Source organism: Phyllopteryx taeniolatus, chromosome 17 (assembly GCF_024500385.1).
Source record: "Phyllopteryx taeniolatus isolate TA_2022b chromosome 17, UOR_Ptae_1.2, whole genome shotgun sequence".
In the NCBI taxonomy this organism is placed as follows: Eukaryota; Metazoa; Chordata; class Actinopteri; order Syngnathiformes; family Syngnathidae; genus Phyllopteryx; species Phyllopteryx taeniolatus.
Window position 1 is genome coordinate 20686369 of NC_084518.1, and position 22072 is coordinate 20708440.

General features: G+C 42.0%; 3 protein-coding genes across 4 annotated transcripts; 2 read left to right on the forward strand and 1 right to left on the reverse strand.

The window, feature by feature from the left end:
• The first annotated feature begins 6548 nt into the window (after window positions 1-6548).
• On the forward strand, window positions 6549-9918 carry waif2 (Wnt-activated inhibitory factor 2). The gene has a single exon (XM_061750743.1). It carries the CDS (start codon window positions 6733-6735, stop codon window positions 7765-7767), a length of 1035 nt encoding a protein of 344 aa, XP_061606727.1. The 5' UTR covers window positions 6549-6732; the 3' UTR covers window positions 7768-9918.
• Window positions 9919-15821: 5903 nt separating this feature from the next.
• On the forward strand, window positions 15822-17644 carry LOC133466765 (cytochrome c oxidase assembly factor 4 homolog, mitochondrial). Of its 2 annotated transcripts, XM_061750752.1 has the most exons (3): window positions 15822-16005; window positions 16266-16586; window positions 17507-17644. In XM_061750752.1, the coding sequence occupies exons 1-2, from the start codon at window positions 15947-15949 to the stop codon at window positions 16543-16545; spliced, it is 339 nt and encodes a 112-aa protein (XP_061606736.1). In that variant the 5' UTR covers window positions 15822-15946; the 3' UTR covers window positions 16546-16586; window positions 17507-17644. The 2 variants fall into 2 exon arrangements, with proteins under 2 accessions (XP_061606736.1, XP_061606735.1); XM_061750751.1 differs by lacking the exon at window positions 17507-17644 and having other exon boundaries at window positions 16266-17256.
• Window positions 17317-19445, reverse strand: LOC133466760 (olfactory receptor 1E16-like). The gene is made up of 2 exons (XM_061750744.1): window positions 19026-19445; window positions 17317-17977 (listed from the first exon to the last, which is right to left on the reverse strand). The coding sequence occupies exons 1-2, from the start codon at window positions 19443-19445 to the stop codon at window positions 17405-17407; spliced, it is 993 nt and encodes a 330-aa protein (XP_061606728.1). The 3' UTR covers window positions 17317-17404.
• Window positions 19446-22072: the final 2627 nt, after the last annotated feature.

Genomic DNA, 22072 nt, shown 5'->3' on the forward strand with positions numbered 1-22072 from the left:
GGCGTGAACGCACTGACGTGACGGACGGCCCAGGACTAACTGACACGCTCGTCTATCATTGTGATGAAAACGCGAGGAAAGACCGCACACACGCACGCAAACGGATGCTACACATGCTCACACTACGTACACTTCATCATTTGACTTTGACAAGCCTTTCGTTTGTAGGCTGCTACATGCGGTCAGGTAGCAGAGGTGAAGCAGCATGTGGCTCAAGGTTATTCTCCTACACGGTTTCAACCAACTAAAGAATTGCGTGTTTAACAGCGTCCAAAAAATGTGACACACGCTTCACAAAATGTTTCTTCCTCTTGGGCGAATAGGACAATAGACGCACTTACGTCGCCGGCGCGTGATTGGCTACACGTGACTGACGGCGACTGGTCCAGCTGGGCCTCGGGCGCTCACCTTGTGACTCAGCAAATCTTTTTCATTTTGACACGCGTGCACTCACCGCTGCTCCATTTACGCTTATTGCTGGGCTCCACACCAGGAAAGATATTGTCGCTAATGCTCCCTGCAGGGAGGAAAAAACAATAACAAAAGGTGACCCTCTGACAAGAAAAAATAAATAAATACGGAGAAGAAAAGTGCCCTGGGGGATGTTTGTTTCTTTTTCTATTAAATGTGCACCATCAGCAGTCCTGTGGTGTCTATTTGACAGGGGTGGGGGTTATATTTTGGCAGACATTTCTTGGAATATTTACATAAAATTTTCATTCATAAAGGGGAAAAAAATCTATATTTTGGGGAAAGTATATTTTTTACATGATATTCTCAAAGAAGTTGATTTTTATATATTTTTTTTAAAGATGGATACTTAAGATAAAACTACATTTTCCAGAAATGTTGGATAATTGAAAACAATATTTTCTCGAAAAAAGTAGCATCTTTGTTAAAAAAAAGGTATATTTTCAATACTTTGAGAAATGTCCGATCACGAGGTAAACAATTGTGCTCGTTCACAAGGTAGACAAAGGTATGTGATTGCAAAGTGTATAATTATGTAACGACTGCATGTTTGCAATAATGAGATAATTGAATTATTGAGTAACAATTGTATGCGTGTGACCACAAGATCAACAACGGTATGCTTGTGATCACAGAGGTAAACAATTGGGAGATTTGTGATCATGATGTAAATAATTGTGTTTCCACAGAGGTAAACAATTGCATGTTTGTACGGCAGCCATTGGGATTTTGCAAAAAGCTCACGCAATGATGATTATTTGATATTTGTCGTCATCATACAGATGATCGCGTCCCACCGACCCATTTGTTCAAGCCGACTGCCCCGCGTATCCACCGGCAGCTTCTTCTTAACATATGGCATGAATAAGGCATGAGCGGACGACCACGCGGACGACCTGTCACCGCCTCCCGGGAGAAGGCGGGTGAAGGAAAGGAAGATGGAGGATGGGTGGGGGGGGGGGATTCGTTTGCGGGGATTCGAAATGGATCTGCAGGAGACGGTGTCGCCTGTCCGTCCACCATCAATAAGTCATCTGGGTGGACGCCGGTGCAAACGCGGCCAATAGCGCTTAGCAAATGCCCACTTGGAGTCGTCCATCAAAACATTTTGCCAACAATGACCCCAAAATTCCAGAAGCTTCATGCATGTCTCTATTGTCCTGTCCTATGGTTTAATAATGCCTCCATACATAATGACGTGACCGTCATCTAATATTCCATTTTCCATCTTTCTCGGCTGAAAATATTCCGAACGTCATAAAAAGTTAAAATCCCATCTCACGAGGCGGGATGAAGAATGTTTATGAAGATCCGCGTCACGTTGAGGCTTCATAAGTCTTGAAGATTCTTTTTAAATCCTCCCCATACGCTTTGCAGACTTGAAAGTTCTGGAGACGACCGAGCAACTGAAGAGTTCAAACACAAAAGGTGTCGTGCGCCATTTTGACAAACGGCGTTGTTCGATGTTACATTTCCTAAGTCTGCAAAACCAAACAATGACTGCATCAATCTCAGCAAAAAATGAAGGTTTTATTTCAAAAACCAACTAGAGACCGACTAATGACACAAACAGTGTAGCAAGACGCAGAAAGGCATGATGACACTACTCTCAGTCGCATATTCTTTATCCTCCGCGTAGAATGACTAATATAAGTGCCGTACTGAGGTGCTGGACATCTCAATCCATCTGTGTCTGTCTGTCTTATACTATCCTAAGGTTGTCAAGGCGGGCACACACCAGAAACAGCAGCACTCAATTGAAATGGGACAACTGTTCAGTTCTTTTTAACCGTTTAATGACCTTACTGTATATTTTTTTTTTATAAAGTACAATATTATGGAGTACGATTTTTCTTCATTAAAATAAATGAAATTTTTGCTATTTTTGGGGAGAAGGCTTAATATTTCCATTCAATGGGGAAAGGTGAATTACGATTTGAGTGTTTTAAATTACAATTAAATTCGTATCTCAAATCACCACTTTATTAGCTTCAACGTGGAACCACTAATTAACTTAAAAAAACATTCATACAAAAAAAATGGAGATGTCACATTTTTGTTGCTTCCTGTACAAAGTCCTCCATTCTGGGGTGCCCTCTTCGCCCTTAGTTTCTCTCAGCGGCTCTTATGACAAAACGTCGATGCGGCGGCGGGGTTGCACAAACGTATCGGTGACACGCGGCCCAGTCAGCGCGAGACCGGAGACGGCGGCCGATCGCTTTTAGACGACGCCTGGAACCGGATCGAGTTCCAAAGTGTAGATTGAGCGAGGATTTTTCCTTCCACTCCAACTGCGTCGCACCGGGCAGTAGCAAGAAAACGCTTTGTTTTATTTACTAGCGCTGACTAATATGGATGGACGGTGAACCCCCGTTTATATGTTCCACACCCACCGGCAGTAAGCAAAAATCGGAGAGATTGAGACCATATAAATTGCCACCACATTTGTCACTCCCAGTGGAAGTTTACTATAAAACTGACAAACGAAAAATAATTAAACATTGCATATTGAAACACCAAAATGTTCCAAACCATTTAATTTCACTTTAAGTCAACTAGCTTAATGCCATAATGTAATGCAAAACGCTATAATCGGGCTGAATATACATGTATAGAGCCCTATACACAGCGAATGGTTGTTAGCTTGTTTCTGATGTCACTGATTGATTGACTAGTTCATTTATGCTAAACGATGCTAAAGGCTAACCATGATTAAATGCTAATGTGACGTGTCAATCAATACCTAGTCGGCGCTCCGCTCGTCATTAGGCTGAACTCAGCGGTACTTGTCATTGTCCCGCAACGTGGCGGTGGCATACAGGAACGTGTTTAGATGTGACACCATCAGCCGCGTCGAGTGTCCTTGAACGCCCCGCGCCGACGCCGGCAATGTCGCAGGCCTGTATAGTGTGATGAAGTACGACGGGCAGCGCATCGTTCACGTTGCTGAAAATACTCGGCCATTAGTGAAGGAACATTTGCGGAGATCGACGAGGAGAAGCAGATCTACAATTTATTAGCATGACACTTTTTTTTTTTTTTTTCTAAAGATGTGGAGCTAAAATTAACTTCATCATCAGTGCCCAATAAATAAAATATCCCATGGAATATTTCAAATTATATAAAATAAGGATAGGGTATAATGATCTAAGGCAAAATTACTATAAAGTTAATAAAAGATTTAATTATATGAGATAATGAAGCAGTAATAATACTTAAGGCTTAATAATGATTTGAAGGTACAGTATACTCATGATATATGGTATACTAATGATCATGATAAGGTATAATAAGCAATGTATGTAATGAATATAAGGTATAATTATGTACGGTAATATGACCTACCTATAAATAAAGAATAATGCTCTGAAGTATAACGAGATATCGTAATAATATAGAGTATGGTAATAAATATAGGGAATAACGATACAGGTATACCACGGATTATAAAGTAGAATTATGAAAAGGTATACAGCGATAGGGACCGAACGCTGCCACAAATTTGTGCGTAATTGACGCCCACCAAAATGTTTGTAATTGTCGATAGATGCCGTAAAATGGCGGCAAGGGTTTTAAAGTGGGAGTGTAAAGTTTTATCTTTTGCAAAGACTTCAATGGCAAAAAAAAAGAAAAAAAAAAAAAAAAAATCCTAATTTCCATAATCACACCTCTTTGCAGTTTCTGCGTTCATTCTCAGTTTAGGTGGATGTATCAGAAGTCTCGACGGGAGAATACACGTCAACGAAAAGCACGCGATAAACGACTTGCACGCAAACGTGAGAATATGGCGCTTAGCCAGCAAAAGCGGAGCAACGCCTCCAGACATCACGGCCAAGGTCACGGCTGTTACCCGGCAGCCTTTGCGGAGGAAATCAATGAAGCGGCTGAGCGTCAAGTTGCAGGCCACAGTGATGAGGCGGGCGGGGGCTACTAAATCAGCTGAGACCCCGAGAGGTGGTCCTTGTGTGTTTGGACACGGCACAACGAGGTGCTGTCACGCCACAGGCTTTACGGCGCTCGATGGTGTTTTATGGCGCTTATCACAAGCATCCAGACACACCAACGCACGTCCTTATCTTACTCCACACGACCTTGTGTGTGTGTACAGTGGAGCGAGACCCCACGCCAACACTACATCCACCCCGTACATGCACAAAAAAAAATATATATATATAATAATTCTATTGCCACATAAAATACAATTGTCCGTAACAGTGGTTGTCAAATACACAAAAAAATACTCCAAGTATCCCAGTCATGACCAACATCAAAATAAAGTAGCGCAGTTGGCCTGTGAGGTTTTATTACTCAAAAATGTTTTCATCATTAATATTAACACTGTTTTTAAATATTAGGAACAATTTTAAAAAGTATAAAAAAATAATACATTTAAAGAGTATTGCACATAACAGTAAGTTGTGCCAAAATAAAAGTTACACATTTCCTAAAGATTAAAAGCAAATTTAAATACAACTGAAGTGTACTGAGGCAGTGATCCATCTGTGTACCACAAGAGGAAGCACACCACACTTTGAGAACCCCTGCTCGCTATATCACAATTACAGTAACTTTAAATGGGAGTCCTGCCACCATTTAAAGTGCCTCCGATTAAGCCCAAATCAAGTTCAGATGTTCCAGTAGGCTTTTCCTGACAGTTTTAGCTTTCTCACAGAGGTCTGAAGGTTTTTTTTTTTTTTAATAAATCAACTTAGTGACATTTGGAACTGTTCAAAATTATAGACAGCAAACCAAGCCCCACCCCCCCCATTTTATTTTTTTTTTTTATTAAAAGACCAGTATAGTATAAAACTTTATCCCCCGTGGATTTTGAACATCCTGTTATGGTCCTGGCGTTCAAACAGGGGTGTGTAGACAATGTACTTGCCGATTGTCCTAACAAATTCAGGTGTCATTTCACCTTTTTTTGTCTCTTTGTTTTTGGGGGGGAGGGGGGCCTCACAAAGATAAAGAAATGGTTGTGGTTGTTGTCAGACAATAATTGGATGCTAATCTTTGTGGAATCTGTGCAGCAACAAGGTAAATAAATTCAAAAGTCATCCGAAGCTTGTTGTTCCTTCCGTCCTCTCGTGAATACGACAGTAAAGCTCCAAGGTAGAAAAGCTTCTCGGATCTCAAGTTTTGCCATCGGACGACACAGACGACATACAAATGCTCAAATCTGTTCAGGCAACGTTTCAGGTGGCATTAAGCGTTACAACGTCTTTGTTAAGGGTGTCAAATTTTTGGGTAATGAACGATGATTTTCGTCAGCATCGTTCGTTATCTAAAAAGAAGAAGAAAAAGACTGAGAAAGTTGAGGGATGGTCATCTAACACCGGTTTGGAACATCCCACAGGTGATGCACTGCAGTTAAAATATGAATAAAACAAACCTTAATAGAGTTTCAGGTTTACAAATTGAAACATGTCATGATCAACAATTTAATCTAAATATAATTCTTACTTACCAGAGGTGGGTAGAGTAGCCAAAAACTGTTACTTTAGAATACTATGACTCAAGTAAAAGTAGTCCAAATAATTACTCAAGAATGAATAAGTGAAATTACTCAAGTACTGAGCAACTTGTGAGTAATCCATGATTTATTTTAATTTTTCCCCCCTCCCCCATCAGAGCTCAAATAAACAATATAAAATCGGAAACTGACCAATAGCTTTATTTAAAACTAATAAATGAATTTTTTAAAACACAAATTAAGGCAAACTTTGATTTGGGATTGTGAAACTTCCCAAACAAAATATAAAAGTGAATAACTTTTTGTGTTAGTTTTTTTTTATCTTTTGACTCAAAGAGTGACATTTTTCCCCCCTCAACAGATGTAATAATCCTTTTGGTTTTGCAAGGCACTTAGTTCTTCCCAGAATGGAGCACTAATCGAGCAGCCATAAAACAAACGAGGCACTTTTCGGTTCAGTTTGACAAAAGGAACATTTGTTGTCAACAAGAGTGATTTACGATTTGTTCTACGTAATTACTCCGCGACGTCAGCACACGCGCTGCGACGTCGTTTGGCAACTTTGAGCAACAAACAGCCCCGTATTTTGCAAGCTAACCTGAAAATGAGGTCGGGCGCGCAGTCTACAAGTCCTGCTGTGGGCACGCGCGTGCGTGTCTCCCGTGTGCGGTGCCCCCGTGAAGGCGACACGCACGCGCTGATGAGGAGCTGCGGTGGCGGGGTGCGCGTGCACGAGTGAGCAGATAAGTGCCGCCGCTCGGCGCGCGAACCCTCACACGAGAGCAGAGATGCGGACGCGCGCCTGCGTGCGGCGGTGGTGGTGGTGGTGCGGCTGGGCAGCCTTCGTGGCGTGCGCGGAAGACTCGTGCCCGCCGGCGTGCGCGTGCACTCGGGACTCCGGCACGGTGAGCTGCGGCCGCGACGGTGACAGCGCAGCGTCGGGTGTGCCGGCGCGCGTCCCGGCGTGGACGTCCACGCTGATCCTGCACGGCAGGAACGTGACGACGCTGCGGCGCGGTGCGTTCACGGCCAACGGCAGCGCGTTGGACGCGGCGGCCACGCTGTCTCTCTCCGCCAACATGATCCGCGCGGTCCAGTCGGACGCCTTCGCGGGATTCCCGCACCTGCGCGTGCTCGACCTGAGCCACAACCGCGTGGAGCGCATGTCCGACGGTGCGTTCAAGGGCCTGTGGGAACTCCGCACTCTGTGTCTCAACGAGTCCATCGTGCCCGAGGCGGCCTCGCAGCTCTCCGCCGCGCTCGCCGCCGGCGACCTGCGCAGCCTCCACCGGCTGGAGCTGGCGGGGAACCGGCTCAGGAGCGTCCCCCTGGCCGGGCTGGACGCGTTCAGGCACCTGCACCAGCTGGTTCTGGTCAACAACTCCATCCAGAGTCTGGGCCGGGAGAACACGAGCAGCCTGGAGCAACACAGGCGCGCCCGGGTCTACTTGGCGCAGAACCCGTTCCGCTGCACGTGCGAGCTAGAGGTGTTCTACTGGTGGCTGAAGAACGGCTCGCAGTGCGCCGACGCCTCGCTGCTGCGCTGCGCCGAACCCGAGGCCCGGCGCGGGGTCCCGGTGGAGCGGCTGCGCGCCGAAGACGTGGACTGCCTGAACGAGAACCTGGAGGCGGTCTCCTACGTGTTCCTGGGCATTGTGCTGGCCCTGATCGGACTGGTGTTCCTCATGGTACTGTACCTGAACCGCGGCGGTATCAAGCGCTGGGTCACAAACATCCGCGAGGCCTGCCGGGACCAGATGGAGATCTACCACTACCGCTACGAGCAGGACTCGGACCCGCGGCTCGCCAATGTGGCCGTCTGAGTGCCAAAACCGCAAAAACCTTCTCGCACAGCCAAAGACTGAAGACTGACAGTCTTCACTAATACTTTATACTACTGTACTATAATTTGTGGCCATGAAATGCGTATACTGTAACATGCAAACAAAATACTAAATTGGGGCCACAAAATGACAATATGTGTGCATGAAATGCTAATTGTGACCATCAAATAGGTACAACATGCTAACAATACAAATTGTCTCCACAAAAGACTAAATTGTGGCAACAAAATACAAATTTGAACCCACAAAATACAGTGCAGCTAATGTTCGGATTTAGTGCATTGCAGATTATTTTATTTTTTTTCCCCATATAATCACACATATGCTGCCATATAATGAAATTGAGTATATGTTGTCATTTTTAACAGTAAAATAAACGCTTCCTAGCCTAAAACTGTAAAAAAAAAAAAAAAGAAATACTTAAACCATAAGGAATAAAATGTACATAATGTACTACTGTATGTTAAAGAGATTAAAAGGTAAGAGTACAGAAAGTGTTTATAAGAGGAGTGGGCAAGATTAATTTATCTGGGGAGGTTCATAACGGCTATAAAATTTGTATACATTTTTTTTTTTTAAAATGTGGTCGCTACTTCCACATTTCACCTATTGCGGGGTGGTGTGGCACCTAGCCCCCGGGATAAACGAGATTACAGTACTAAATCTTGGTCACAATATACCAGTTTGTGGCCACAAAATGGGTTTAACGTCCGTTTCGAAATAATTGTGGCCACAAAATATTCATTTCTGGCTTCAAATGTGTATTTTGTGGCCACAATATACTCATTTGTGGTCACAAAATTGCTATGGCATGCGTAGGAAATGCAATCGTGGTCACAAATCTGTCATTTAAGGCCACAATATAACAAATAATGGTGACAGACCATTTTGAGGGCACAAAATAGGTAGAATGTGCGAATGAAATACAAATTTCTAGCCATGAAACAGGCATCACATTGTACACAAAATTGTAATTTGTGGCCACAATATACATTTTTGAGGGCACAAAATAAGTATAACATGCTCACAGAATACTTATTTGTGGCCACAAAACACAAAATGGTGTCAATAATGCGACAAATTGAGGCCGCAAAAATATCGTAGCAATGACCAACTTGGCGGTCTGGGTCAGCAAATGGAGCATAACAAACGGCAATGTTCAAAGAAGGTGCACTTGATTTGCTGACCCAGCAGTCTAGGAATGATGATGATGATATTATGCGCACGGAATACGATTTATTATTCCCGACACTGCCTATTGACAGATTTTTTTATTTTGTATTTTGCAACCTATCCTCCATTATTTGCTCAAAACTAATTTGCCTATTCACTGACTTTGGGTTCAGGCCGAAGAATTCTAAAGTATTGCTTTGACGCAATGTTGTGGCATCCTGGTGTCAAGGAACTAAGTTGAAGCGAGGGGAGGAGCTTCGTTCCGGTTACTTGCGGGAGGGCTCTGTCCTGGGTTGCACTGTTCCTAATTCATTGGCACGAATGAGTGTTTTGTGGCCACAAATTAGCATTTTGTGTGCACGTTAATAAATCTGTCTAATGTAGCTGCAATTAAGCCCCTCCCACTCCTCCCGTGATGTGTATTAATAATAATAATAACCTTGCTTTGTCAGGCTTTGTCTGTAGCACAGAAGCTAAGATGTAAGTTGCAAATATATTGAAGATCAAAAGCCAACAAATCCATCACGTTTGTACAGCCTGACCTACAACATCAACAATTATGAACATGGCAATAGTTATGCTTTCTAGAGAGAAACAATTAGCATGTGACAAAAAAACAAGACAAGTGGACTTTTACTCACGCATGCTCGTTTGTAAACATGCTTTGTAAATATGCCATTAAAGTGATGTTCGCGTCAAAAATCGACCTTAACGAGATGATCGAGTACAAAATTTTGCAGTGTGCACATCACGGGCGTTTTCACATTCAAATTCAATGGGAACTCAGTGTTAGCATTAGCCGCTTAGCATAACCCCTTTTTACTGGTTCTCACATTAAAAAAAAAAATTATTATTTTTTTTTTTTAAAGTGTCACGTCTAAGTGCTCTCAGGAGGCTAAACGAGAGTGAAAAGGCTTGTTTTCTTCCATTAACAGGTGATGACACCACTCAAGTAATAAAAGTGCTAAATGCTAACACAGCACACATTCATCATTACACTCTCACACACACACACACGACCAAAATGTTTACATAAACACGACTGAAATGCTCTCAAACACAACAGAAACGCTTTGTTAGTCTTTCCTTCCTAACTAATAAATGCCGACGATATCCACATTCAACATTCCTTAAGAATCAATGCCAACGCGCTCACGTAGACATAAAAACGTTTGACTTACTCTTTAGAAGTCCCTTTCTTTCCACGGGTCCACGCTCTCTGCAGTGATTGATTGTTGTGCGCGTGCATGCATAAGTTCGCCCAAACTCAAAGTACTTCTTCAAAATACAAGTGTCAAAAATCAAACAAACTAACCACCCCTGACTAATGTTTCCTCTCCAAACTTTCCCTTCGAACAAACGCACCTGTTCCAATCAAGTAATCGATCACGTTCATGAGCCGGCACGCACGTCGTATCACGTGAACACACATTTTGTATGTGCCACTGGGTGGCACTGTTGCTCATTTTAAATTAGGCTCAAGCAAAATTAGATTCCAGCAAAATATTGCCTCCAACACTCGTGCACGCGAATGAAACGCTCACACACACACACACACGATCACACACACTTATAACATCTCACATACACGACTGAAACACTACGCACCAAAACTACTCAAATGCGGTATCGCACACACGCCTAAAACACTCTCGTGAGAACGCGACTTAAACGCTCTCACGCATGTTCAACTGAAACACACACACACACAAACTACTGAAACACTCTCACACATGTGCAAATGAAACATTCTTGCACACTACTGAAACACACTGAAACGCTCTCACACATGGACAACTGAAACGCTCTTTCACACTACTGAAACACACGCACATGAACACTACTGAAACTCTCTCACATATGTGTAACTGAAACACACACGCTACTGAAACACTAATACACACGCACTACTGAAACGCTCACATGTGGACAACTGAAACACTTGCACACTACTGAAACACACAAACACTACTGAAACACTCTCACACGTGTGCAACTGAAACATTCTTGCACACTACTGAAACACTAATACACACACTACTGAAACGCTCAGACATGGACAACTGAAACACTCTTGCACACGACTGAAACACACACACTACTGAAACACTAATACACACACACTACTGTAACGCTATCAGGCATGGACAACTGAAACACTCTTGCACACTACTGAAACACTCTCACACATGGACAACTGAAACATTCTTGCACACGACTGAAACACACACACTACTGAAACACTAATACACACACACTACTGTAACGCTATCAGGCATGGACAACTGAAACACTCTTGCACACTACTGAAACACTCTCACACATGGACAACTGAAACATTCTTGCACACGACTGAAACACACACACTACTGAAACACTAATACACACACACTACTGTAACGCTCTCAGACATGGACAACTGAAACACTCTTGCACACTACTGAAACACACATACACACTTCTGAAACGCTCTCAGACATGGACAACTGAAACACTCTTGGACACTACTGAAACACTCTCACACGTGGACAACTGAAACAGTCTTGCACAATACTGAAACGCTCTCAAACAGATGCGATCAAAATTGTAATGCTCTCACACTTACGTAGTACTGAAATGGCTGAAACTTACACACACACACTCACGCACACTACTGATAAACATATTTCAGTATGTTGTGAGAGCATTTCAGTAGTGTGTGCGTGTATGTGTGTGTGCAATCGATGCACTCTTTACAGTTGCTGACGTGTTTCCCATGACGACGACGACGATGATGGTGTAACCTTCATCTCAGCGAAGGATACACACGCTCACGCTCATACACGCACCCTCGCACGTGAACTAATGGACTTAACACACACACGTGCACGAAGTCATTTGCATATTTTAATTGGAGCTCCGCCGCCGCCTTCCAGGTCCGCAAAGATGACATTGACGCTCAAGCACGCCATCGAGGAAAATGGCGACTTCGATCAAAATTCGTGTGGTGCCAGCAAGTGTTATTTCTTGATTTCAACTTCAGATGGACGACTCCTTTAAAGGACATGTGGTCACTACTTTTAAAAAAAAATATTATTATTATTAATTTCAACTTTAGGTGGAGTAAGTAACAATTAAATTCTAACATTTAAAACAAAAATTACATTTAAAAATATCAAATCTACCAATCCATGAATAAGGTACAAATTTGAACTGATATTTTAAAATGTTTGCCCTCGGTTAAAAAAATATATATATATTATTCCCCAAGTTTCCTTTCAATATTCATGTTTTTAATATTTATATTTGCTATAATGATCCATTTGAATATTTGTATTTTTATAACTGATCATTTCTCATATTTTGCAATAGCTAATCCTATAATTTTATATTCCATCCATCCATTTTCTGGGTCGCGGGCGTGCTGGAGCCTATCCCAGCTATCATCGGGCATGAGACGGGGTACACCCTGAGCTGGTTGCCAGCCAATCGCAGGGCACATACAAACAAACAACCATTCGTAACACACATTCACACCTACGGGCAATTTAGAGTTGTCAATCAACCTAGCACGCATGTTTTTGGGATGTGGGCGGAAACCGGAGTGCCCGGAAAAAAGCCACGCAGGCACGGGGAGAACATGCAAACTCCACACAGGCGAAGTCGGATTTGAACCCGGGTCCTCAGAACTGTGAGGCAGACGCTCTAACCAGTCGCCTCCATATTTTAAAATGGATCATGTGTAATATTGATAACTGATCATAATTTTCCCATATCATTTTTCATGTATTTTTTAATTCAAAATTATCATTTTAATATTCGTATTTTGTTAGAATTGATCATTTTACATATTTCTATTAATTTGTATTTAAGAATGAATCACTGATACATAAATGACGGACGGGTTTGTCAAACAGTAGCAGCTAGCCCCCAAAAAGTCCTATTTGGCCCCTTTTTCTACTTTTGGACCTATTTGCAGAATTTGAGGTCCGTTGCCAAAGTCTTTGCTTTGTGGTCCCCAGGGTCTTTTCCACTAAAAGGACCAGCCTAGCGAATTAAATTGAATTTGCGATCAAGATTGATCGCGATCCCTGTTCTGTTTCTCACATCGTTGGCGAGTTTGATGCTATTCACGTAGTCCCCGATGCCCATCTTCGACATTTAGTGTGCCATCATCTTCTTCCTCTTCTGCGGTTCTCCTGACATCATCGGGTACACTATCTTTCAGTCTGTTTGTGCTCGTAGCGAACGAGAGAGCCGACGTGGAGCCGTCTGACCTTGTGTACAAACCAACGAAAGCTCCGGTTCACGCTTAAGCCTCGTTAATCTCATCTTTATGCTGTAATTAAGAGCGGAGGGCAGCAAATGTGCTGATTAAAAAGTTGTTGGTGTCATGGAGGAAACGAGTTAAACCAAGAGCACGCATGGTCGTTATCGAACATTGGGAATCAAAATGAGTTAAATTGCGGACCATGTGGCCTAAAATAAAATATAATAATAAAATAGATTGCTTTTTTTTTTTTAACCGATAATGTGAGAATAAATGTAAAAAAAAATTCATGTACGTAAACATGATCACTGGGAGCCATTTTCAAAGCAGCGTTCCCAATATTGCCAACAGTTTTAGACTATTTGGACTGACTTTTCAAGATCCACACAATAGTATATTGTGTTGTGTGACAATATAAGCAACCCACCTACCAAAAGAAACAATCGACTCGCTTCTTCTTTCACAAGAAAGAGCGTTTCTGATCAAAAAGCAGCAAAAGCAAGCTTTTTGTCAAGCATAACAGTGACACTTTTGGTTTATGTGGCACTTGAAGAAAAGGACTTTTGAAGGCACAATTATCATTTATCTACAGATATACAACGAAGGAGCGATTCACTGCCTCATCTTTAGCTTCTACTCAAAAGCTGTGCTGATCTCAAATCCAAAGCGATACAACGCCGCCATCTACGGGAATCTGTTAATCATTACAGTGTTTCACGAACCTGAATTTCACAGACAAGATGGGAGAGACGCTATTCCACACCCACCCATTGAAACAAATATTACAAATATATACGTCGGTGGCAGTAAACGCTTGGATTCCAGTTGAATATAAACATCCACGGCAGTGAATGAGCTAATAAATTGAAAACATTTGAAATGCAAAGAAGAACATACCTCAGGTCAAACCTTACCAACATTGACTTTAAAGTTTTTCTGTGACTTTGGATGGAATTTTCATTCTGTCTCAATTTGGGCTGAGGAGTCGCAGTTTTGTAGGTGACCTGGTGGATTTGTTTTGTTTTTTTTCCATGCAAGCCTCTTGGGAGCTTCTTTTGTCTTCTTAATCCTTTCTACATTTGTCCTGGATTATCATCGTACTTCATTAAGACTTCATTTGAGTTTACAAGGGTCGCCCAATGAGAGCCGCCATCACACACAGAAAAAAATTATCACAAGACTAATGCAGTTGTTGTACCTAATCAAGTGTCCAGTGATGCACACACTGCAGGCTAATTAGCGAGCCGCATTAGCATCATGTCTGGGAAGATCGATTTTTATAACGCAATCTTTCCTGCTAATGAGGATCAATAATTGTTATGATTGATTTCAGATACAGATAGTTTTTTTTTTAAGGATGTTGGGCACTATGAATCATTGATGACCTCAAGTCTGCATGCACACGCACTTTTCCTTTGCACGTTTCTCAATAGCTGAGTGCTGCCCCCAGGTGGACATTTGCATACAACACAACACTCGCTGGACACCTCATTAGGTACAACACATCCACTTTTAAGATGTCATCCAGTGGAATTCTTGTTTTTTTTGACACCAGCGACTTTTAATCAGCACGTTTGCTGCCCTCTGCTCTTAATTTTAACACAAAATGAGATTAAAGGGGTTTAAGCAAAAGTCAGGGTTTGGCCCTCTCCAAGCAGGAGGGCAGGGGGCAGAAACGGCAGTAAAACAGGCCAAATTCCAGATGGCGGGGGTAATAACTAAATGCAAAGTGCAAAAATAAATCTTAGGTCGAGATTTGAACATATTTACAGAGGTAGCCCACCTTAATTTCTGCAGGTTATCAGAGCATAGCATTGTGGAACAGACAACGATTTAGTCGACACAAGGTAGTATTAACTTGTATTCTAAGTTATTTCACAATTCACAAGACAACATTGCATAGAAAGACTACTTCTACAGAAAGAACATTCAGTGGTCAAAAGGACTTGGGATAATATTCATTAGCCATAAATAGTGAACTGGAAAAATAAAAAACTTAAGGATACGTAAGTTTACAGTGTTTGTCACAGGGTAGTAGCGTACCAAACATACATGCAATAGTAGCAACACTCGATATAACTATATACTTATCACTTTAGAACATTTAGCTACAGAAGAATACAATGATTGAACAGATAGTATTTATTGAACACGTAATGAGACACATGAAAGGCATGAAAAAAAGCTTTCCCTTGAAAAGCAATACGCAGGTTTAGCCAACAGATGGCGCGCTTTTTGAGTGCGTCAAATGCTAAAAGCAGCGAATGATTTTAGGCCAATAAGAGTGATTCATTGCTTCAGAAAGCCTCGGCTTCTCCATACCGAACTAATACTATTATATTATGAGCTCTTGTTAACTCTTGTCTATAGTATAGTGCCTGTAAAATTGTAATTCGCATTGAAGGAAGCGGCCGTGCTTTAGGGGAACTATTTGACTGCTGCACCAGGTCTCGAACTTGTTTCTTCACAAAGACAACCCAGAAAACACCTTTATTTAACTCAAATAATATGAACTATATTATCAATGCATTATGTCCAGCCGAAATCACAACACTGCATATTTTGATATTATGAGCATTTTACTGAGTATGCACACGCACGTAGGAAAGATTTGACTGTTACACCCGGTCCTACGCTTAAATGTGTCCCCCTGTAACCCAGAAACCATATTCCATTCTTTTCTCTTCTGGTTTTTAATGTATGTTATTCTAATTAAAGGTTCACGATTGTGTGTTTATGTTTTTTTCCCCCTTCGATTACTGGAAAGACGGAGCCAATCAGGGAAAAGATAACAGGTACGGAAATATGAATTTAACGAACAAACACATGGCGGACGTAAGGTGACTTCTAAAAGTCAATCAATCAAGTTACGTCAATCAATCACCTCAGCAGTTATTGTTCACCATATTTGGAACACGAACACATTTTATGATAAATTGTTAACAGTTAACCATATAATCATGGATGACATTAAATAACTAACACAAGAGGAAGTTAGACATAAATGGCATTATTAAACTGAAAGAAATATTCAACATGTGACATTTCTGCACAGAATGACATCACCCTCTCCTCACGACCGAAGCGCAAAGAAGAAGATGCCGGGCGCCAGCGATGACGACGGAGAAGCCGAAGACCCTGTGGAGCAAATGATCTCTCGCACGGGCTGCGCTGATCTGCACGAGGCGCTGCAGGACTGCATGGCCGAGCATCAGGACTGGCGAGCGTGCCAGAGCCACGTGGGGGCCTTCAAAAAATGCATGAGCGACTACCACAAGGCACGGCAGGAACACTTAAGCCAGGGCCGGCGGACGAGCAAGACCACGTCCACCTAAGATCACACCCACCCGACAACAGATCTTGACCAGAGGATCAGGTCTGTATTAAACTTAATTTTACGCGACACCTTCAGAGCCTGCAAACACAATCAAAATTATCAATGTCGAAAAAATGCTCACTGTGTATAAATGCGTAATCTGGATCAGCTCTGAACCATACTTGGTTGTGCACCTTCTAACCCTGAAAACACTTCGAATAGAAGATTAAATGAAGATCTGACAGATATGTACGTATGTCTGAACATACCACAAACACAATCAACAAATCTGATTTCATGTTATCAGTGTAGATACATGTTCAATGTACCAACAACAAATGTTTAAACTGGATAATTTCTGAAATTCATGCAGTAGTAATATACATCCAGATATAAACAAAGAAGATGCTCACACAACTGCTCAGTAAGATTGCAGTAATATTAGTCATTCTTCACAGAGGATAAAGAATAAATGCCTGTGAATATTATGTTGTCTGTCTACAAGTGTTGCTACCATTTGTGTTCAAATATGCATTGCTTAAACTTGAAGCATTATAACTACCGCAACATCCACGCTAGTTTGGTTAGCCCGTCTATGGCTTTTTTCATTGTGTGTTAGCATTAAGCTAGCGGACTTTCAGGCATTAAACACACAATGTGTAAATCTCTATTTTTGTTTTGTTTGACAGTGTATTTTGACTGGGAGTGGCAATAAACAGCTTCAAGCTTCTTTTTCGAAGAATTGTTCACTTTCTCCCAAATTGAGTTGAGTCGCCGCCGTGTAGCGCGCGTATCGCAAAGAATCGGCCGAGCGACGCTCCGCATCTCGGAAAACTCGTGAGTCGGGTCGCTCGTAAGTGGAGTTGTGACTGCACGTCCTATTGGAGCACCGTCCACACTTTTGAGGGTCTGACGTGTTTGCCGTGTCGCGTGCTCCTGATGAGCCTGCTCAGCGACTCTTTAATCTCTTGCGTCTGCAGCGTGTATATGACGGGGTTGAGCACGGGCGGGAAGACGGAGGTGAGCGACAGGTTGACGATGCGGCCGTCCGGGTGGATGTTCTCCATCAGCGTGAAGGTGATGAGCAGCGGGATGAAGTAGATGGCCACCAGCGAGAGGTGGGCGACGCAGGTGCGGAAGGCCTTGAGGCGCTCCCGGACGGGGGCCACCTTGGCCAGGGTGCAGCCGATGGCCGCGTAGCTGAGCAGGATGAAGGCCAGCGGCAGCCAGAAGATCACCACCGGGTACACGCAGCTCACCACGTAGTTGGGGTAGTGGCTGTTGCAGGCCAGCCGGTAGATCTGGCCGTGGTCGCAGAAGTAGCTGTTGATCACCACCGACTTGCAGAAGGACAGTCGGGTCAGCAGGCCCGTGGCCACCGCCACCAGGACCGCCACCAGCAGCCAGAAGCTCAGGATCAGCGACAACATGAAGCGGTGCGTCATCCTCACCTGGTCGAGCGGCAGCGACCTCGTCATTTCGTTGTGCTTTTTCAGGACCGTTACACGATTAAAGTATGTCAAGAAACCAAAAAACTCAATGCAGTTTTTTGCGTACCTTTCAAGATATCAGAGCACCTTGCGAAATTCTCAACTCAACTTTATTTCTAGAACACTTGAACAATTAACTAATTGTCCAGGTCCACTCTTCTTAGTCTGGAGAAAAATGAAAAAAAATTTTTTTTTTGTTTTTTTTTCCAGCCCAACTGATACAACAACTTTAAACACCGAGACTGAGAACACTCAAAAGAAAGCTTTTAACTTTCAACATTCCTGCCAGGATATCATCTCTTTGAACCAACCACGTCCAGATTTAGATTTTATTTTTTCTACTTGAATAGTTTCCCTTATATATGACACTTTGGGAACTAACACCCAACACTTCTCAACATTTTTTCCTCCTTATTCTCTCTGCGACGTGACCCAGATCGCGGTGCTTTAAGCGGCCTCACCAGCGGCCAACCCCTTGTCAATTAACCAACGCTGTTTCTTTGGAATCGATAAGCGGAGTCTTCAGGCGAGCTAACAAATGATTCCTAGGAATTGAATTATTGGGAACGGGTTCTAGAAATGAACGGGTTTTTGATTCCCATCTGTAGGGAAAGGTGAGTATAGGCTTTGAACGAGGGTTAGTGTTGCAGTTTGGTCAGTCCGAGGGCAAGGGTCCTCAAATACAAACCCTAAAGGGCTGCAAACATTTTTTTCAATAAGTCAAAGGTCCCTTCATCGAGTTGACTCAGGCCACATGTGATAATAGTGCAATATCACAAGGCACTTCAAATACGCTTGTGTGTCGTTACTCAATTTGTCATTGTTGAATGAAACTTAAAATCTGATACATGCTACTGTCACAATGTGGGGGGGGGGAAAAAACCCCCCAAAAAAAACCTCAGCCTCGTAGTGCACTGTTGGGACTAGGATTAGAACGGTTAGATGTTAGGGTTGCAGTTTATTAGGTTTTGTGGTAATAGAAGATGAAGCGCTGTTTCCTGCTCCTCACCTGGTAGTGCAGCGGGAAGATGATGGCCAGGAGCCGGTCGTAGGCCAGCGCGACCAAGTTGAAGGACTGCATCGACAAGCAGGTGTAGCAGAAGAACAGGAAAGTGAGGCAGCTGCGGAAGGGGACGCGGCGGTGGCCGAACAGGAACACGTCCAGGAGCTTGGGAACCAGGGCCGAGCTCCCGAACAGGTCCGCGAAGGCCAGGTTGAAGACCGCCACATACTTGGGGGTCTGCAGCCGCCGGTCCAGGCAGATGACGGTCATCACGGTGCCGTTGGCCAGCACGGACACCGTGTAGACCAGGAACAGGAAGACGTAGTAAAGCTTGATGTGAGGGACCCCGGACAGGCCGCTGATGATGAAGTACTCGGGGTGCACCATGGACACGTTCTCGTCCTCTGCCGGATTGAACAGGTTCATGGTCCCGGACTCCGAGCCCGACTGGATCTTGACTCTGGAGCGCGGCCTATAAGAGAGGACGGCGGAGCCCCGATTCCCCCCCACCCCCCACCCCCTTTAGTTCAAAACAACAAAAACAAGTTTTTTAATCCCACAGCGAGATCTGCCGCCGTAACCTTGGCGACCATTTTACAACAAACATGTTTGAGTGTCTTGACGAGAAAAACAAAGCGACAACAACGAGCCCTCAAGTTGTAGCGAGCATATCCCTAAACTCCAAATCGTACACTAACGCTAACGCTAAACTTAACCACCGAATCCTAGTGGGGCTGGCAGACAGACGGACGGTCGCACAGACAGACAGATTGTTGCTTCATCCTAGCAGCAATCAAAGGAACGTTGTACTGTATTAATATTTACTCTACCTGAAGAATGCAGGATTTAGCACATTTTCTCACAAATAATTGCGCCATTCCACTGAATTGGTGCCATTTGCCTCTTGTAACGCTCCCAAAATAAACTCACATTTCTGTCGTTTTTCAACTCAAAGTCTGATCATAACCACACTCAAAATGGCTAAACTCAGGCAACTTATTTTTTTAAAAAGTACATTGCAGGAAATATAGCCATATAGCATTTATGCTAATAGCTTGTTGACACAAAGGACATTACAACAATTCAACAAAAACAAAAAAAACTATTTTAAGAATGAACCAATTACATCCCAAACATATTTTAGGTAACAGGACTGTGATAAGAGTTTAACAATCCCAGTCATACTTAAAATATAATCAATACAGAAAAGTAAATAAGTGAATTTACTTTTGGACTGCAGAGGAATTGAATGACTTCCTGTGGACCATGTGACTTGCGGAATATTCCACATTTTTCAGAGGGGGTAATGTGTTTACTGAGTAAAAACCCATTGATATGACCAAAATGTTAATTTAAATTAAATTGTTCTTTTTAAATATAATAAACTCAAGGTATAGTTGTCATAAGGAGTAACACAATATTGTAAAAAAAAAAAAAAAAAAAAAGAAATTCTAAAGGATTTAAATTATTATTATTATTTGTTTTTTTTCCTCTAGTGTTCAAGGTAGTTTAAATTCATCTTGTAAATTGTAGTTATTAAATATGAAATCCGAGCAATGTGCAGGACATTTTACAGTTAATTTTATTGTGCATTTACACACTTTATTTCCTGGGGACTCAAATGGCAGCGATTCAGTGGAATGGCCCAAAATGTTTCTTGTAATTGTGACACTTAATGCTGTCAATTCACTTAAAAGGTCACCCGAGACAGCAAACTTGCCTGTGATGCCACGGGACTTATTATTAGGAGTTATCATTAATAATTAGCTTTCCCAGAGAGATTTGCAAGTGCACTGTGAGCTGTTAGTAATATTGTGACACGCTCCAAACACTAATATTAGAAACGGCAGGCACCATAATAAACATCTTCCATCAGAAGTGAAAATGATTCATGTTTGGATGGCGTACCTAATGAAGTGACCATCTAGTGTTTTAGTTCATTATATTTTTTTATTTTGGTTGTATTATAGTCTCATTGTATTATAGAAAATGAATTGAAACTTGTTACATTTATATTCAAACAGATATGAAAATGTGGATTTTTATAACTCAAATTCACAAATGATAACTGTTGAACCTTTGTTGTTTGGATAGATAAATATCATAGAAATGTCAGCCAATCACAGGGCACAAACAACCATTCACACATACAGGCAATTTAGAGTCTTCAATTAATTTGGATTTGAACCCGGTTCCTCGGAACTGCGAGGCAGATGTGCTAACCGGTCGTTCACTGTGCCGCCTTATTGTAAATTGAAAACTAAAAATATTTGTTAATTATTTCTATACATAAACAGTATATGGAACATTTGGGAAATAATGGGTTAATTTGTAAAACATTTAAATGCAAATATTTGTGAGAAAGGTGCACGAATAAGAAACATTACACGTTTTACTACACTTATTGAATAATTTGTAAATGGATTTATTATAAATTGGAAACTAAAACTATTACTGAAATATTTTGTATGCTTACAGTTTTGTATATTGAACATTTTGTATTTATTTTTGTTGAATAAGTGGATCATTAATTTGTTATAACAATAAAAATATATTTGTAAAATAAACAATTTTACACATACAGTAAATCATTTTTATTTATTTCACACAAACAAAATTGGTGGATTGATTTTTTTTTTGAAAAATATGTTTACATACAATATATTTTCCCCCCCGAATTTAAATAATTATTAGATTATATTATAAATGAATTATAAATCAATTGCAACTTAAAGACTTATTTTAAAGATTAATAAGCAGCTGCTGCTGACTTGATATGTCATCAACAATATTTAGAAAAAAAACCAAAAAAAAAAACATATTTTGGTGAAGAAGGGAGTCATTAAAGTAGACAAACAAATGTGTCAGAGAGTCACTCCAGAGACGGTGGCTTGTTTTTCCACCTGTGCTCCCTCCGGGTTTTCGCGACTTCACTAATTGAGCCTCTGGTGACACACACACACACAGTCACACACAGTCACACTGTTTATTTTGAAATATTCACACCATAGTGAAGTGACAAACCTTCAACTTGTCGCGGCGAAAACTAGTTC

Coding starts and splice junctions, on each gene's coding strand:
- waif2 (XM_061750743.1), top strand. CDS start 6,733: ATGCGGACGCGCGCCTGCGTGCGGCGGTGGTGGTGGTGGTGCGGCTGG.
- LOC133466765 (XM_061750752.1), top strand. CDS start 15,947: ATGTTTTTTTCCCCCTTCGATTACTGGAAAGACGGAGCCAATCAGGGA. Junction 16,006..16,265: donor AATCAGGGAAAAGATAACAG/GTACGGAAATAT, acceptor ATTTCTGCACAG/AATGACATCACCCTCTCCTC.
- LOC133466760 (XM_061750744.1), bottom strand. CDS start 19,445: ATGAACCTGTTCAATCCGGCAGAGGACGAGAACGTGTCCATGGTGCAC. Junction 17,978..19,025: donor TCTTCCCGCTGCACTACCAG/GTGAGGAGCAGG, acceptor CCGCTCGACCAG/GTGAGGATGACGCACCGCTT.